Raw genomic sequence first — 16211 nt, 5'->3', positions numbered from 1 at the left:
TTTTCTCGCCTTTTCTCCTGTTTGCCGTATGTCAGTCTTTTTGTGATGCTTTCTGGGTGATGTCCTCGACTGTCTCCTGATTCTTCTATTTATTATGTTTAAAAATGTCTACGATGCTATTTTTAATCCGTTAGAGCTTTCTCGTTGCCTTTTTAAAATAGCTGCCGCCTCTTAATGCAATAGCTTCTCTTACTTCTCTGAGATTAATTATAGTTGTTTTTTCCCCCCTCTAAGTATCTGCTCTCTCTATTACTTTCTCCTCAGAGTTCTGTGTTTTTATTCCCAATTTGTTTTGGAAGGGTTTCCGGCTATGTCCTCAGATACCTGATGACTTGGGCTGTCCCTTCATGCTAAAGCCGACTGGAAAGTCTGGACATGGTGGGGCTTTTGGACCAGTGGTCCTGACCCCGAGAGAAGGCTGCAGGCCACCCTTTCTTTGGGCACTCACTACTGTCAGTAGCCACGGGACGTCCATGCTGGGCTGGCAGGTTCCTGGAGAGAAGCCCTCAGAGTGCTCCCTGGCCATCCACGTGAGAAGCGCTTTGTAGAGGGAGGATTCTGTGGTCCCCCCTGCTATCCTCGGCTCTGGGGGTACCCTTCTGGGTCGCGTGCCACGGGGGTGCCTTTCCAGGGACCCAGTCTCTTTTCTTCTGGAAGGTGCTGGTGCCTGGTGGGTCAGGAATGGGGCTCTGGATGCCTGTGACCGGTCGACCCAGCTCTGAACTTCCTAGAAGTGTGCCCTGGGCATGTGACTCCATCTGTCCTGCCTGAGTCCCGGTGTCCACAACTCTAGACCTGGGAATGCAGGTGGATAGTTGCAGGGGTCGTTGCTAGGATTCAGGGAGTGACTGTACCAGACTCAGCAGGGCTTGAGGCTGTTTGCTGTTCCTGTGGCTCTGCTGGCATGTGGTGGGCAAAGGGGTTCGGACCCCGCCACCCCTTAGACTATAACTGCACATGAATGTGAAAGTCACTAAGTCGTGTCCGATTCTTTGCAACCCCATGGACTACACAGTCCGTGGCATTCTCTAGGCCAGAATACTGGAGTGGGCAGCCTTTCCCTTCTCCAGGGAATTCCCAACCCAGGGAATGAATCCAAGTCTCCTGCATTACAGGTGGCTTCTTTACCAGCTGAGCCATCAGGGAAGCTCAAGAATACTGGAGTGGGTAGCCTATCCCTTCTCCAGGGGATCTTCCCGACCCAGGAATTGAACCAGGGTCTCCTGCATTGCAGGCGGGTTCTTTACCAACTGAGCTACCAGGGAAGCCCTTTGACCCAGTGAATCCTGAGTCTCCCAGGACTCTGCAACTCAAATCCGCTGGTGCTGTGACTGCCTCTGCTTGCTTCCCACCCCCTCACTCACTGTCACTTGCCCCACATGCTGTGCATGGTCCAGTTTCACGGCCTGTCTTATCTGCTGCCCTGGGCTTTCCCATTCTTTATCCTTGAGGGTTTGTGCTCTTTAAAGAAAGTTCCTTTTGGGACTTCCCTAGCGCTCCAGTGGTTAGGACTGAAGGCCACCAGTGAGCTCACTGCTGCAGACTCCCGTGTCTGTTTTTCCTACTCCTTAGAGCTCTGCTGCCTTAGACCCTGAACATTCCTCGGAACCCCGGCTCTCACAACACCCCCATGGTTTTGACTGGTCCTGGTTAAGTGGGTGTTTCTGCCCACCCTGTCCATCCATCCTGCTCTCCTCTCCCAGCAGGATGGGGCCCCCAGACCTTCTTCTTCTGCTCAGGACATGGCAGACTCACGCCCAACAGCCTGTTTGGCTTCCCCAGCTAAAGAGCTCGTGGTTAATTCCAGCTCGTCAGGGTCAAAATGGAACTTGCTGGCCTCTGCCTACATCTGCTTCTATGTTCCTTAACTTGGCGTTGCCCCTGTTCACCCTTCCCCTTAAACAGGAGCCGAGAGCCGTCCTCACCTGTGGCCCCTTCACTGTTGTCTAACAGGTCTAGAGGTGACACCCACAGTGTGTCTCTTGTCCTCCTTTTCTCTTGCTATGTTAGAATGGCTTCCCTGGTGGCTTGGACGGCAAAGAATCTGCCTGTGATGAGGGAGACCCAGGTTCGATCCCTGGTTTGGGAAGATCCCCTGGAGAAGGAAATGGCAACCCACTCCAGTATTCTTGCCTGGAAAATTCCATGGACAGACGAGCCTGGTGGGCTACAGTCCATGGGATCGCAAGGAGTCCAACTTGACTTAGCAACTAACTCACGTGTTAGAATACCTTCCTTGTTCCTCCTCCACCTCTCGACTTTCCTCCTCAAATTCGGGTTCCTCAGGACAGCCAGAGTGGTCCCTCTAAAGTACAGATCCCTCTCCCTGGCCTGGTTTCCTGACCTTGAGGGTGAGTCTGCGCCCCTTGCTATACATGCAGACTGGTGACCTGGAGTCCGAGTGTCTGCCCTCCATCCCCTCCTGGGCAGCTCACTCCCTGCCTCTGGCCTCAGTGGGCATTTGCCAGGCTGAGTGCTCCTTTGCCTTTGCTCCTGATGTCCCCGTGCCTGCCCTGCCTCCCTCCTTATCCTTTGGTTTATCCCTTTGGTGTCTTCTTCAGGAGGTCTTTCTGCTGACGCTGCCCACTCTCCATGCAGCCGTATGTTGGCACCAGCACTGTTCAGCGCAGACTCATTTTTGCTGCCACCCACTCGGCCTTCCCTGGCCCAGAGAGGGTGCTGATCACAGTCCTAATAGCTCCACGCTCTGAAGGCCCCTGCTGTGACCTGCTTGAGGCTGAGCAGGTGAGAGAAGGGTGAGGGTTGTTTTTTTTTTTGGCTGTGTGCCTCTCAGCTTGTGGGATCTTAATTCCCTGACAGGGATGGAACCCATGCCCGCTGTGGTGGAAGCGCAGAGTCCTCACCGCTGGACCTCTGGGGAAGTCCAAGGGGGCATTTTTAACTCAGCGTGCTTCCCGGTCCCTGGTTTTAGGGTCTCTGCAGGTTCCAGTCTTTTGTGGGCAACATGGGTCTGTTTGTTTCCCTGGGATGGCTTCCGCCAACAGAGATGTATGGTCTCAGTTTGGAGACCGGAAGTCCAAAGTCAAGGTGTCTGCAGCGCCACGCTCCCTCTGACAGTTCTAGGGGAGGATCTTTCCTTATTTCTTCCAGCTCCTGGTGTTTCCAGCAGCCCTTGGCAGCGTTCTCTCCAGGCACCTGGCTGTCTTCTCCCTGTGTCTCTGCGTCCTCTCCCCTCTGCCTCTGTCTCTCTCTGTCCACTGTTCACATTTCCTCTAAGGACACCAAAGCAGACTGGGTGAGGCCCACCCTAATGCCCTCATTGTTACTGATTACATTCCAACGACAGTCACATTCTGAAGTCCTGGGGTTGGCACTCTCACACATTTTTGGGGGAACAAAAATTCACCCCGAACGCTGGTGTCCACTTTCCTCCACCTTGAAAGTGGGGTGACCTGGTGAGCGAGGGAGGACAAGGTCCTCTGACTCTCCAGCTGGGGTGAGTGTGCCATGGAGGTGTCAGGAAGCTTTCTGGACCACCCGTATGCCTGCTGTGTTTTGGTGTCTGTCTCCCTGAAGAGCCTTGTCCAGCCATGTTTAGAATCGAGGCTTTCGTGCCTGTCACCCCACTCGGCCCTGAAAGTCTGTCCTGGTTCCCACCGTCAGTCTGGGAGGTACTTTGTTTGCTGACCTTGTCCCTTTGACCTCCCTTGTCAACACTTCGGGCTCTTATCTCTGTGTCAGGGACAGCCGTGTGTCCCAGTGGCTTACGTGTGCTGCTCCCAGGAGAGGCCGTGCCTTATTTATCTCTGTCTAGGCGCTCACAGGACTCTGCAGGCTGATGTGGCCTGGAGTACTCACTCATTCATCCATTCACTCATTCATTTTCCAGACGTCTCATTTTGGTGTCGGGCACTGGGCAGGGTGCTAGGGAGACAGTGAGGGGCAAAACAGAGAACCCCGTCCCGGAAGTCCTCACAGCATCTGGTGAGACAGTCAGTGAATTGTCACAGCATCAAGTTCACAGACACAGCCTCGCCGAGAACCCACGCGAGTCAGAGGACGATAGATTGTGGCAGGGACAGTGACAGAGCTTTGCTCAAGACGAATGGCCGCCTGAGGGAGGGTATCTGAGCAGTTTGGGGAGGTGGAGGTGTCCAGGAAGGCCTTCCTGTGTGGCCTTGAGGGATGTGGAGAAGTTCGGGCTCCTGTCCAGGTGTGTGTGCAGGTCGGCAGTAGCGCTCCGCTTGCACCAGGGGGCGGTGTTCTCCCTGCAAGTCTGCACGTGTGCGTGCTGAGTCTTCAGTCCTGTCTGACTCTCTGCGACCCCATGGACTGAAGCCCGCCAGGCTTCTCTGTCCTTGGGAGTCCCAGGCAAGAGTACTGGAGCAGGTTGCCATGCCCTCCTCTGAGGGATCTTCCTGACCCAGGGACTGAACCCGTGCCTCTCAGGTCTCCTGCATTGGCAGGTGGGCTCTTTACCACTAGCACCCCCTGATCTCCCTGCCCACAAATGAGGCTGGGACGGGGCAGTCGCTGCTGTGCCCACAGCCCTCTCCTCGCCCGCCTGCCTGCCGGGATCCTCCCCCGCTTGCCTGTCCACAGGTCCCCTCGGCCCAGACAGGGCCCGTGGTTTCAGTTGCCACTGTGCCGCCCTCTCCCCTCTGCCTGCCGCCTGACTCGAAGATTGACCGGGGCAATAGAGAGACACAGTGGCGGGGGCAGTTTGGAACTGCCTCTCACGGTGGGCTCCGGGCTGTGCTGCCCCAGGCCCTGTGAGTTTCCGCTCCACATCTCCTTCCACCTTTGGTATCCCCACACCCCTTTCTTCTTCATCTGTCACCGTCACTGTTTCTCGCATCCTTCCTTCAAGTGCCCCTACTCCAAAATCGCAGCCTCGGTCTGTCCTCTCGCGGGTGCTTTGATATCAGCCGCGGCAGCCTGCAGCTCAGGCGGTCTTCCCCCTTCATCTGTCCCACTGGCCGCCAGCCCGGGGCCTCCATTGGACGCGGTTAGGACAGCACGGAGCTGCTTGGAAGGAAGGCTTCCCGAGAGCCAGCCCCATCCATCAGCGGCTCGCTTCTGCCACAGCGTGGAGCCCTCTGCCAAGAACGCTCTCTTTCCGGTTCTGACCTGCTTTTGCTGGCAGCCAGCCGCTGGGGGCCTCTGGGGCTGGGGACAGTGCCCAGTGGGGCTGCCGGTGTAGGGGGCAGGGGGTAGGAAGTCACTGTGTGGGAAGGCGCCTCCTTAGTTAATTTGGAGATTCCGGGATCTGTTTCTGACCCGCTGTCCCCTCTGCCCCCTCCCCACCCCCGTCTGGTGGCTCCAGCCCCCGCCCGAGGTGGATGTGCCGGAGGACTTGGGGCCTGGGCGTAGGCAGTGCAGGCTGTGGGCTCCCAAAGCTGACACACCAGCTAGTCACTCCTGAGGCAGGACTGTGGCTTCCCTTTCCTCTGGGTCTCCCACCCACAGCTGCCCACGGCGTCTGCAGGAGATGCTGTGTGAAGAACAGGGATATTTAGGGCGGAAGTAATACAACCCCTCCAAGGAACATTCCCGGGCCTGCCGCTCGGCCGCAGCAGTCATTCAGGTGGCCGCCGACCCCGCCCCCAGCACGGCCGCCCTGGCTAAGGGCACGGCCGCCCTGGCCCTGTGGCTGTATTGTCTGGACCACCGTTTGGGTGGTGATGGCTCAGCAGCGGAGTTTTGTGCTGCTCCTGGTTGCAGGAGGCAGCCTGGGAGATGTAGTTTAGGTCACGACGTAGTGGGACTTCTAGAGACATCTTGATGATTTATTGGACAAATTGAAACTGCCCTAGCTCATCGGGGACACACAGTTGCCAGCGCCGTTAGCCTGCTGTCTGGTGGGAAGTGCCGAGACCACTGGGATTCCTGCCCAAGTTGAGGCAGTGACACGTTTACATCAGGAGTGGGGTTTTGCTTTTGGTTTTCAAGCGCCTGCAGGCTGTGCTTCTGATGAAAGCCACGACTTCCTCCCTTAGTGAGGTGAGGACTCCCTCTGCCCTGATGCAGCGGTCCCCAACGTTTTTGGCACCAGGGACTGGTTTCATGGAAGACAGTTTTTCCATGGATGGGGGTGTCGGGTGTTGGTTTCAGGATGATTCAAGTGCATGACATTTATCATGCACCTTATTTCTATTATTATTAAGTCCGCTTTACCTCAGATCATCAAGCATCAGATCCCGGAGGTTGGGGACCCCTGCCCTAAAGAGTCAGCACTCTTGCTCTGGCGGGAGGTGTACAGATTGGGGTCAGAACTGGCCTTGCTGGGTGACCTTGAGTGTGACTTGACCCCACAATGTCTGGCTCCTTCTGTTAAAGCTGTGAGGACGACCTGAGTGAGTACGTGCAGATCCCAGGGCCTGGGAAAGAGGAGAGACCCTTCCATGTGTGCTGGTCCCCGTGCCGCCCAGCACAGAGATGGAGCTTGGCCAGTGTTGGAGGCGGTAGAAGCCGCAGGGGCAGGTCAGTGCAGGGCAAGTCAGCAGGCTGGCCCACGAGGTCGAGACCTCCCCTGCCTCGTGCCACAGGTTGTTGTTGGCACGCTCCTGACCGGACCGTCGGATGGATTGTCGCCGTTGTTCGTTCTGGAAGGAGAATGCTGAGCTGATCCACCCAGTGCCTGGGAGGGACTGAGCTGGAAGGGAGGTCAAGACTGTCTCAGAGTCACGCTAAGAGGCAGCAGGGGAGAGACAGGTGCTCCCAGCTCCCCGCTCACTCTCGCTGGCAAGGCGTTGTTTACGCGTTCCAAGTGAGAGTCAAAGCCGCCTCACTCCCTGACTCTAACACACAACCCGGGGCCAAGGAAAGGGATCTGTCAGCTGGCATTTGCAAAAATAGCAAACGGGCCTCTCTGGCCTCTTGGCTTTCTGGAGTGTCAGCCAGGTAAGGGATCTTGGGGCTGTGGCCGTGGCCTTGTCTTGCACTCTCCCATCTCTGAGATCAGAAAGGGAGATTTTTCACTCACATGTATCCCCAGCACTGATCGAGGCCGCATGGTGTCCCTGAGGCAGGTGACCTGAGGCTGTCTGGCCCCTGACCACCTCTGAGAGTCCTCTCCCCCTGGGAGACCCAGCCCGTGAGGGAGTCCCATCTGCAGCAGCCGCCCTGTGGCTCCTCTGGGGAGGGTCCGCCAATGCGCTGGAACACAAGGCCTTCCCGAGGCATCAGGTTTGGTTAACGGGGGCCTCTGAGTTTTTAAGGACAATTCTCTACTAAACTGTCAACGACCTTGAGGACTTCTGGGTTCCCATCCCGCAACCAAAACCCCAGAGCGAGGTGCCGTGTGGCCCCGTGGTGGGTGCCTGGCCTGCCCGCACTGCCCTCCTGTGATGGGGGCCGTCACCGGGTCCCTGTCCTGCAGTGAGGGGACGAGGATGCACTAGGAATGGTGCTCGAGGGGAGGCCAGTGCACTGAGAGAGTGGCGTTGTGAGGAGAGGCTGGTACCAGGTCATCCAGGATGCGAGAGCCCAATCTCAGGCTGGGGGCCCCTCTGAACAGCAGAGGCAGCACCCCCCCAGGAGAACTGGGGGAAGGGAGTCTGGTGTGCTGAGGCCTTCCCCACCATTCACCCCGCAGGCCCTCTGCTTCCACGTGGGTCTTGCCAGGTGTCGGGTCTCAGCAGGTGCCTGGCTGCCTGCCTCACCACCCTGAGCTCTGCCCACCTGGCTCCTCCCATCAGCCTAGCCCACACCCCCAGACTCAGCACACCCCGAGTGAACCATCAGATGCTTGACCCATGAGGGCCCTGCATCCCAGAAGGGAGGCCTCTGGGGCGGCCCAGCCCGTCCTGAGGTTTTCTCCCAGCTGAAGCTGGTTCAGGAAAGTCCTTCGGAGGCACCGGGCAGCCGGACTCAGGTCTGGGAGGCGAGGGGGATTTGACATGGGAGAGGGCCGGGCGCTGGGTTGACCAAGTTCTGAGATGTCCTGGGAACGCAGCAGTGCTCTCAGTCCCCTTTGTGTCCTCCAGACCCAGGCCTGGCTTTGCCGGTGACGGCTGAGCCAGGAACCGAGCTGCGGGGCTGCATCCAGGCTGCGAGGGCCGTGTGACCCATGCCCTCTGTTAGGGCTGTGACCCATGCCCTCAGTCATCCATGAGAACCTCGTCCGGCCAGCCGCCCAGACCCACTCCGCCTGCAGGCTGACCCCCGCCGCTGGCCTCGGGACGCCTCCCTGGGGATAGAGGAGCTGGGCTCCGGGCTGCGAAGCTCCTGCTGCCCGCGTGACCCAGCCTCCCTGCCTCCCCTGCTCTCCCAGACCTCCGACGCCACTGCTCCGGGCGCCCCTTCCCCCAGTTTCAGCCTTGGCAGCCGCCGCGGCCTCCAGCAGCCTGGGGTGGGAGAACTTTGTGTCCTGGGCCTGTGACCTCCTCAGGCAGAGCAGAAGCAGCATCGGGTGCCTGGCTGGTGAGGGGTGAGTGCCCCGGGCCCCCTTGTCGGCTGGCGGTCTTCCGTCTGCTGTCCACATGCGCTCGTGCCTGCCCTTGTCCAGCAAGACCCCCGGGGCCAGCGCCGCCTTGCTGGTCTGGATGGGAATGAGCACTCTGCGCAGTGGGCAACAGAGCGGGGGTTCCTTCACGCACCCCAGGCTTGTCTGGGAGGAAAGACCAGTGGGGAGATGGTGATGGCAGCCCCTGTTCAGTGACCCCAGGACGACCTGCCCAGGTTGGGGGTGGTAGTCGCTCCCTTTCACAGGGGATGAAGTGGGGTGCCTGGGTCTCCCAGGGTCAGGCGGTGCGGGGGCAGGCCTAGCCCGCTGACCCCGGGTTCATGTTGGGCCACCAGTGGCGGACGTGGCTGCCCTCTGCCCACTCTCAACCACCGCTCTGACTTCAGCGAACAATCATGACCTTTCCCCTTCTGCAAACATCTGTCTGCTTGCCCCCGCGCCCCAGGTCTCAAGTCCAGGCCTGTGCTTGCTTCCCTCTGCATGGGACACAGGGCTCCAGGGCATTCAGAGCCCCCCACCTCCAGTGTCCAGAACCCGGGTTCTTGATTTGTAAAGCAGGACGCCAAGGAAATCCTTGCTGTCTAGAGCATGTGTGAGGGTCAAATGCAAAAAAGTATGAGAATCTTGGGCTGGGTAATTCAGACTTGCTCGTTTCCTGACTGAGCTGGGGAGGCTCTTGGTCCTCCCTCCCCACCCCCACCTTGTGAGCAGAGCCTCCAGGGATTTCTCTTTATTGGAAAAGAGATCGGGGAGTGTGTGTGGTGGGGGTGGGGACAGATATGAGCTATTAACCCACAAGATGCGTGAGTGCTTGAGGGGCCCTCAGGGATAAACCCATCCCTGTGGGAGAAAAGGGCAGGCCTCCCTGCCCAGCGTGACACGTCCCTGGGGGTGGAGAGTCTCCATGCCAGTGGGACCTGCTGTGAGGCTGCTGACCTGCAGACAGGGAGGAGGACCTGTAGCAGGCTACCCTGGCCAACAGGTGAGGAAGATGCAGTGGCCCTGCTGCATGTGGGCGGTGGGACGAAGCTTCTGGGAGGCCAGCCCCCCTCGAAGAGGCTGTTTCACAGGATGGAAGCCAAGGCCAGTCACCACACTGAGAAGGACCCTTCAGGGACTCCTCTTGGCTCTTCTCTGCAAAGGTCTTCCTGTTCCCTCTATATATTTCTTCATCTTCTTTTCTGATTATAAATAATAATCCCCACTGGAGAAAATGCAGAACGTATCAGTGTGGTTCAGTTGTTAAGTCATGTCCAACTCTTTGCAACCCCATGGACTACAGCACGCCAGGCTTCCCTGTCCTTCACTATCTCCTAGAGTTTGCTCAAACTCATGTCCATTGAATCAGTGATGCCATCCAACCATCTCATCCTCTGTCGCCCCCTTCTCCTGCTTTCAGTCTTTCCCAGCATGGGCGTCTTTTCCAGTGAGTCGGCTCTTTGCATCAGGTGGCCAAAGTATTGGAGCTTCAGCTTCAGCATCAGTCCTTGCAATGAATATTCAGAGTTGATTTCCTTTAGGATTGACTGGTTTGATCTCCTTACAGTCCAAGGGACTCTCAAGAGTCTTCTCCAACACCACAGTTCAAAAGCGTTGATTCTTCAGTGCTTAGCCTTCTTTATGGTCCGACTCTTGCATCTGTACATGACTACTGGAAAAACCAAATTATAGAGCATGTAGAGAAACAGAAGGAACAAGGAAAAAAAGCAACACCTTGCCAATTCTATAACATAGGAGTAAGTGAATGCTGAGTTCCTGCTAGTTATTTTTCTTGCTCTAAGTAAAACTTAATGAGATCATATTATTTGTCTTTCTTAAAAAGCATCGTATTATATCACAAGCATTTCCCATGTCATCAAAACTCTGCTGCCGTTTTTCATGGCTGTATAATGTCCGTTTGTATTGATGCCCTAATACTGGCTTTTTAAGTGACTTCTAGTCCTTTGCTATTGTAAATAATGCTAATCTGAACATCTTTCTGCGTCCATCTTGTTCCCATTTTAGAATATTTTGGGGTTGGATTCCTACATTGAAGGTTGCCTGACCAAGGGGCATAAATGTTTTAAAGACTCTTGATAGGTTTTGGGAACTGCTTTCAGAGAGCCGCCCTGACCTCTAGAGCTCACCTGTGGGCCTGCTCCCCAGAGGCCTTGTTTGTGTTCAGCTGCTAAGCTGTGTCCGACTCTTTGCAACCCCATGGACGGCAGCACACCAGACTCCTCTGTCCTCCACTATCTCCCAGAGTTCGCTTAGGTTTGTGTCCATTGAGTCAGTGGTGCTAAGCTCATCCTCTGTCGTCCCCTTCTCTTCCTGCCTTCAATCTTTCCCAGCATCAGGGTCTTTTCCAATGAGTCAGCTCTTCGCATCAGGTGGCCAAAGTATTGGAGCTTCAACTTCAGCATCAGTCCTTCCAATGAATATTCAGGTTGATTTCCTTTAGGATTGACTGGTTTGATCTCCTTGCAGTTCAAGGGACTCCAAGAGTCTTCTCCAACACCACAGTTTGAAAGTATTGATTCTTCGGCACTCAGCCTTCTTTATGGCCCAACTCTCACATCTGTACATGACTACTGGAAAAACCATAGCTTTGACTATACTGACCTTTGTCGGGAAAGTAACGTCTCTGTTTTTAATACACTGTCTAGGTTTGTCATAGCTTTCCTTCCAAGAAGCAGGCATCTTTTAATTTCATGGCTGCAGTCACCGTCCACAGTGATTTCTTGAAGCCCAAGAAAATAAGGCCCAGAGGCTTTAGCAGCACTAAATCTGATTGTTCACAACTCTTTTGCTAATTTCATAGGCACAAGCAACACCCCCCTGGTCTCCTTTGAACGTGGTGATTTCTGGTGAGGTGGGACTGTTAACAGTTCGTTAGGCACTTGTATCTACTGTTCTGCACCACACTTGTCCTGGTGAACACCGTGCTTTTCTTCACTTGACCCTCGTGGTCATTTGGGCTCTTTCTAGTCTGCCTCGTCCCACAGATCCCGCCTGCAGCCTTGAGCAGCGCAGGCCTCTGGTGCCCAGGATGGGGGCAAGATCCATCCCCACACTTGCTCCCCGGGGTGTGCGCCATTGACCGCCAGGGCCTGCCTGCTCCAGGCTGCTCTGCCGGGAAAGCGCTTCCCTCCAGCTGGGTGGGCGGCTGAAGCCGGAAGCCAGTGCAGCGGGTGCTGCTGGTAGACCTGTGATGGGGAGATGACGAGCGCATCGGAAGCTCAGTGGTTTTCAGGAAGGTGTGGAAGTCACATGTCCGAGGCCCAGCTGGTGCTTGGCATTGAGTGTGAGCAGTCAATGAGCAGTCAGGAGCCCCAGGACTCCTCCGAGATCTCCTGCTCTGGTGTCAGCTGGACGTGGCTTGTTTCCCTCGGGCCCACAGACAGGCTGCAGAGGCGGCCCTCGAGTCCTCGGCCATGGCTGTTACTCTCCTGGGGTGCATGCCCTGCAGGTCAGATCTGGACGTGGCTGCTGCTTCCCCCGTTCAGGTTCCTGCCCACTAATTCGCAAAAAAATAAAAATTACCTGTTTTCTTGCCCGTGAGGCACTAACCGTGATCTGAAAGAACCTATTTCTGTCTGTTTTTTTCCCTTCCTTTTCTCCTTCCCTGGGTCGGCCTCCTATGAGCAGAGACGTTCCTGCCCTGCCCTGGTGCTGTGCCCGGCGCGGCTGATGCTTGAAGGGCTGCCTTCTCTCCTTCTGGTCGAAAGGCTTCCCTCTTTTTCTCTTTCTTCTATTTATCTCCTTATTTCTTCTCTCCTCTTTTCTTTCTGCTGCTAAGTTGCTTCAGTCGTGTCCGACTCTGTGTGGCCCCACAGACGGCAGCCCACCAGGCTCCCTCGTCCCTGGGATTCTCCAGGCAAGAACACTGGAGTGGGTTGCCATTTCCTTCTCCAATGCTTGAAAGTAAAAAGTGAAAGTGAAGTCGCTCAGTCGTGCCTGACTCTTAGTGACCCGATGGACTGCACAGCCTACCAGGCTCCTCTGTCCATGGGATTTTCCAGGCAAGAGCACTGGAGTGGGGTGCCATTGCCTTCTCCTCTTTTCTTTCTACTTGGTCTTTATTTCCCCTTCTCAGTTTTGTTGGCCACAATATGACACTGTGAGGTTTTAGCAGTATCTTATTAATATATTTTTATGTTCCTTGGTGGTGATTTAGTCGCTCGGTTGTGTCCGACTCTTTTGCGACCCCGTGGACTGTAGCCCTCCAGGCTCCTCTGTCCATGGGGTTCTCCTGGCAAGAATACTGAAGTGGGTTGCCATTTCCTTCTCCAGAGGTCTTCCCAACCCAGAGATCAGACCCGCATCTCTTATGTCTCCTGCATTGCATCACAGGCGAATTCTTTGCCACCTGAGCTACCAGGGTTGCCCATGGTGTTCCTTACTTAAAATGAGTGAGTCAGGCATTTAAACTTTGTGAAGAAATAGACGACGTACTTAGCTGGGTGGAGGCGCAGGAGCAGGGTAAAGGACCGAAGGCCGTCTGGGCTCTGCTGTAACAGCTGTGTGACTCTGACCACGTCTCCTAAAGCTTTTCGGGGCCTTGGTTTTCTTCATTTGTGAAAGGAGGGGGATGGTCGGTCTCTGAGGATGCTCTGCATTCTGGGAGGGAAGTTGCCCTCTGTTGGCTTTTTAAAATTTTTTCATTCTGAAAAAATGTGTGTGACATAATTTGCTCTCATAACTGTTTTTAAGTGTGTAGTCGGGCCAGTGGCGTTAACATCCACTTACATCGTTGTGCAACAATCACCTCCGGCCATTTCCAGAACTTCTAAATCTCACAGAATGGAAACTGTGTCCCCTTTATTTTTTTAATGAATGAATGAATGAATTTATGGCTGCGCTAGGCCTCTTCGCTGCGCGTGGGCCTTCTCCAGTTGAGGGGAGCAGGGGGCTCTGCGTTGGGGCGCAGGCTTCTCACTGCGGTGTCTTCTCTTGTTGCCAAGCACCGGCTCTCGCGCGTGTGGACTTCAGGAGCAGCAGCTCCCGGGCTCCAGAGCGCGGGGTCAGCGGGTGTGGCGCTTGGGCTTAGCTGTCCTACGGCACTGACGCTCCCCTTTAAGCACTAACTCCCCCGCCGCCCGCCCCTGGCCCCCACCCTCCCGCTGTCTGCCTCTGTGAATGTGGTGACTCTGGGAACCTCATCTAAGTGGAATCACGCAGTATTTGTCTTTTTGTGACTGGCCAGTTTCACTGGCCCTCAGCTGGCTTTCATGACTAATTTACTGAGTAGCCCTTGTAGAAAGGACGGTTCCTGCAGTTTGAAGAAATCTGCATTTTATCTGAGCAGGGGCTGCGCTTCCGGAGGCCACATTGTTACAGGTCCGCTCCTGCGGAGCCCCACTGTCCCCCTCCCTGCCCAGCCAGACAGAACCCCGAGGGAGGGCCGCAGGGGTCAGTGTGGGACCGGAAGGTTCTAAAGCCTGGGGCAGGCTGGACTGACACTGACCTTACACACCGCGGTCACGCAGGGCCCCTCGCTGGCCTCTGAAATTGTTGTAAAAGCTTGAAGAGCGCTGCTTTAGAACTCAGAGTGTGAGAGTATTAGGGTGAGCTTGGGATGCCAGCTGGGGGCACTTGTATCTACTGTTCTGCACTTTCTTCCCGTCGCCACAGCCAGTCAGCCTGCAGGGAATGCTGGGCCTGGCCAGGAACTGAGGCAGCGGTGGTACTGGCCGCTATGGGGCTGCTCTAAGCGGGCTCTGACCTCCTTCTCTAGATGCTGAAGTTTCAGAGTGTCCGGGGGAGCCTGAGGCTCCTGGCTATCCGCCGGACCTCCACCGCCACTGCTGCCTCTCCCAACGTCCGGCGCCTGGAGTACAAGCCCATCAAGAAGGTCATGGTGGCCAACAGAGGTGAGCACAGTGGGAGCCCGCCCTGGCTCCATGCCCCTGTTTCCGCGTCTCTTAGGACCCCAGGGTCTAACGTCTCGTCCTGTTACCGTGCCCCCGCCCCCCCAGGCGAGATCGCCATCCGCGTGTTCCGGGCCTGCACGGAGCTGGGCATCCGCACGGTGGCCGTCTATTCGGAGCAGGACACGGGCCAGATGCATCGACAGAAAGCTGATGAAGCCTACCTCATCGGCCGGGGGCTTGCCCCGGTGCAGGCCTATCTGCACATTCCGGACATCATTAAGGTCGCCAAGGTGAGGGGCCAGGTGGGGATGGGGGCCTCTTGAGAGCTGGGACTGGGCTCTGTGCCTGCCCCCCTCTCCCTCCCATCTCCAGTGCTCTCTGGCCGAAAGTCCCTGTGAAAAGGTGAGTGAATGAGTGAATGAATGAGTGGCTGAATGAATGAGTGACAGAATGACTGAATGAGTGACTACGTGAATGAATGAGTGACTGCATGCATGGGTGACTAAGCAAATGAATGAGCAAATTAGTGAGTGACTGAATGAGTGACTGAAGGAGTGAATAAGTGAATGAGTAAATGAGTGATTGAAAGGAGCAAGTGAGGTGAGGCAGGTGGGAGGGCCGCAGGGTTGGGGGGGCTGTGTGAAGGGCTTTGAGGGGTGCTCCTCGCTTCTGACCACCCCTGCCTGCCCACCAGGAAAACAATGTGGACGCTGTGCACCCAGGCTATGGGTTCCTGTCGGAGCGGGCCGACTTTGCCCAGGCCTGCCAGGATGCTGGGGTCCGGTTCATTGGGCCGAGCCCAGAGGTGGTCCGCAAGATGGGGGACAAAGTGGAGGCCCGGGCCATCGCTATCGCCGCAGGTGAGGGCGGGGGCCGCCTAGCTCCTGCGAGGGGCCGTCTGGGTGGGGCTGGCAGGCTGTGGCCTCAATGCCTGTCTGCCAACAGGAGTCCCCGTGGTGCCCGGCACGGATGCCCCCATCACTTCCCTGCATGAGGCCCACGAGTTCTCCAACACCTACGGCTTCCCCATCATCTTCAAGGCCGCCTACGGGGGCGGGGGGCGTGGCATGAGGGTCGTGCACAGCTATGAGGTGAGCAGAAGCTGAGGCTGGGCGGCCACCTGCAGAGGGACCAGGGAGGGGGTGCTGGGGGGAAGGCAGAGCTCAGGCCCCACCGTCTCCTGGGCCCCTGCCTGCCCTCCCAGGAGCTGGAGGAGAACTACACCCGGGCCTACTCAGAGGCTCTGGCTGCCTTCGGGAACGGGGCGCTATTCGTGGAGAAGTTCATCGAGAAACCGCGCCACATCGAGGTGCAGATCCTGGGTGAGTGGGACGTTCCGGGGGTGGCAGCATGAGGTAGTGGGGGCCCCTGGTCTTCCTGGGCTTTGGGAAAGCTGCCGGAGCTCTCCCTCTGCGGGACCCTCCCCAGGAAGGTGGGCTGCGGGTGCCGGGCTGGTCAGACCTGAGACCTAGGGTGTGCTGTTTTGAGCCACCGCTGAGCCACCCCTGGGAGCAGCGCTGAGCAGCCACGGTGCTCATCTGGGGGTTCGGGGGTGTCCGGATGCCCCGGGGGCTGAGCCCAGCTTACGCGCACCCCAGGGGACCAGTACGGGAACATCCTTCACCTGTACGAGCGGGACTGCTCCATCCAGCGGCGGCACCAGAAAGTCGTGGAGATCGCCCCGGCTGCCCACTTGGACCCCCAGCTGCGCACACGGCTCACCAGCGACTCTGTCAAGCTTGCAAAGCAGGTGAGGGGCAGGGGTTCCCGGGGACAGAGCTGAGAACCACGCGTGCGGCGGCCTCCTCCACACGTGGAAACAAGGAGCCCGCTCCCACCAGCTCGCTTTGAGCTCCCGCGGACACAGCCTCACACGCAGCGGTCACGGGGGGCCCAAGGTGGCCAGCTGCTGTGGGGCAGGGAGGCTCAGG

General features: G+C 56.9%; 1 protein-coding gene across 6 annotated transcripts in view; it reads left to right on the top strand.

Annotated features, from left to right (window-relative positions):
- PC (pyruvate carboxylase) overlaps nt 1-16211 on the top strand; it is a 99477-nt gene that overhangs the window by 64222 nt on the left and 19044 nt on the right. For 5 of the 6 annotated variants that reach the window (XM_065937831.1, XM_065937832.1, XM_065937834.1 and 2 more), the window contains 6 exons: nt 14145-14280; nt 14386-14570; nt 14975-15140; nt 15226-15371; nt 15485-15602; nt 15879-16030. In XM_065937831.1, coding sequence (XP_065793903.1) covers nt 14145-14280; nt 14386-14570; nt 14975-15140; nt 15226-15371; nt 15485-15602; nt 15879-16030 — 903 coding nt within the window. Of the gene's footprint in view, nt 1-2622; nt 2746-14144; nt 14281-14385; nt 14571-14974; nt 15141-15225; nt 15372-15484; nt 15603-15878; nt 16031-16211 lie in introns of those variants that run through there. The other variant, XM_065937829.1, reaches the window with a different exon arrangement.

Source organism: Muntiacus reevesi, chromosome 5 (assembly GCF_963930625.1).
Source record: "Muntiacus reevesi chromosome 5, mMunRee1.1, whole genome shotgun sequence".
In the NCBI taxonomy this organism is placed as follows: Eukaryota; Metazoa; Chordata; class Mammalia; order Artiodactyla; family Cervidae; genus Muntiacus; species Muntiacus reevesi.
This window is presented reverse-complemented; position numbering and strand designations above follow the sequence as displayed.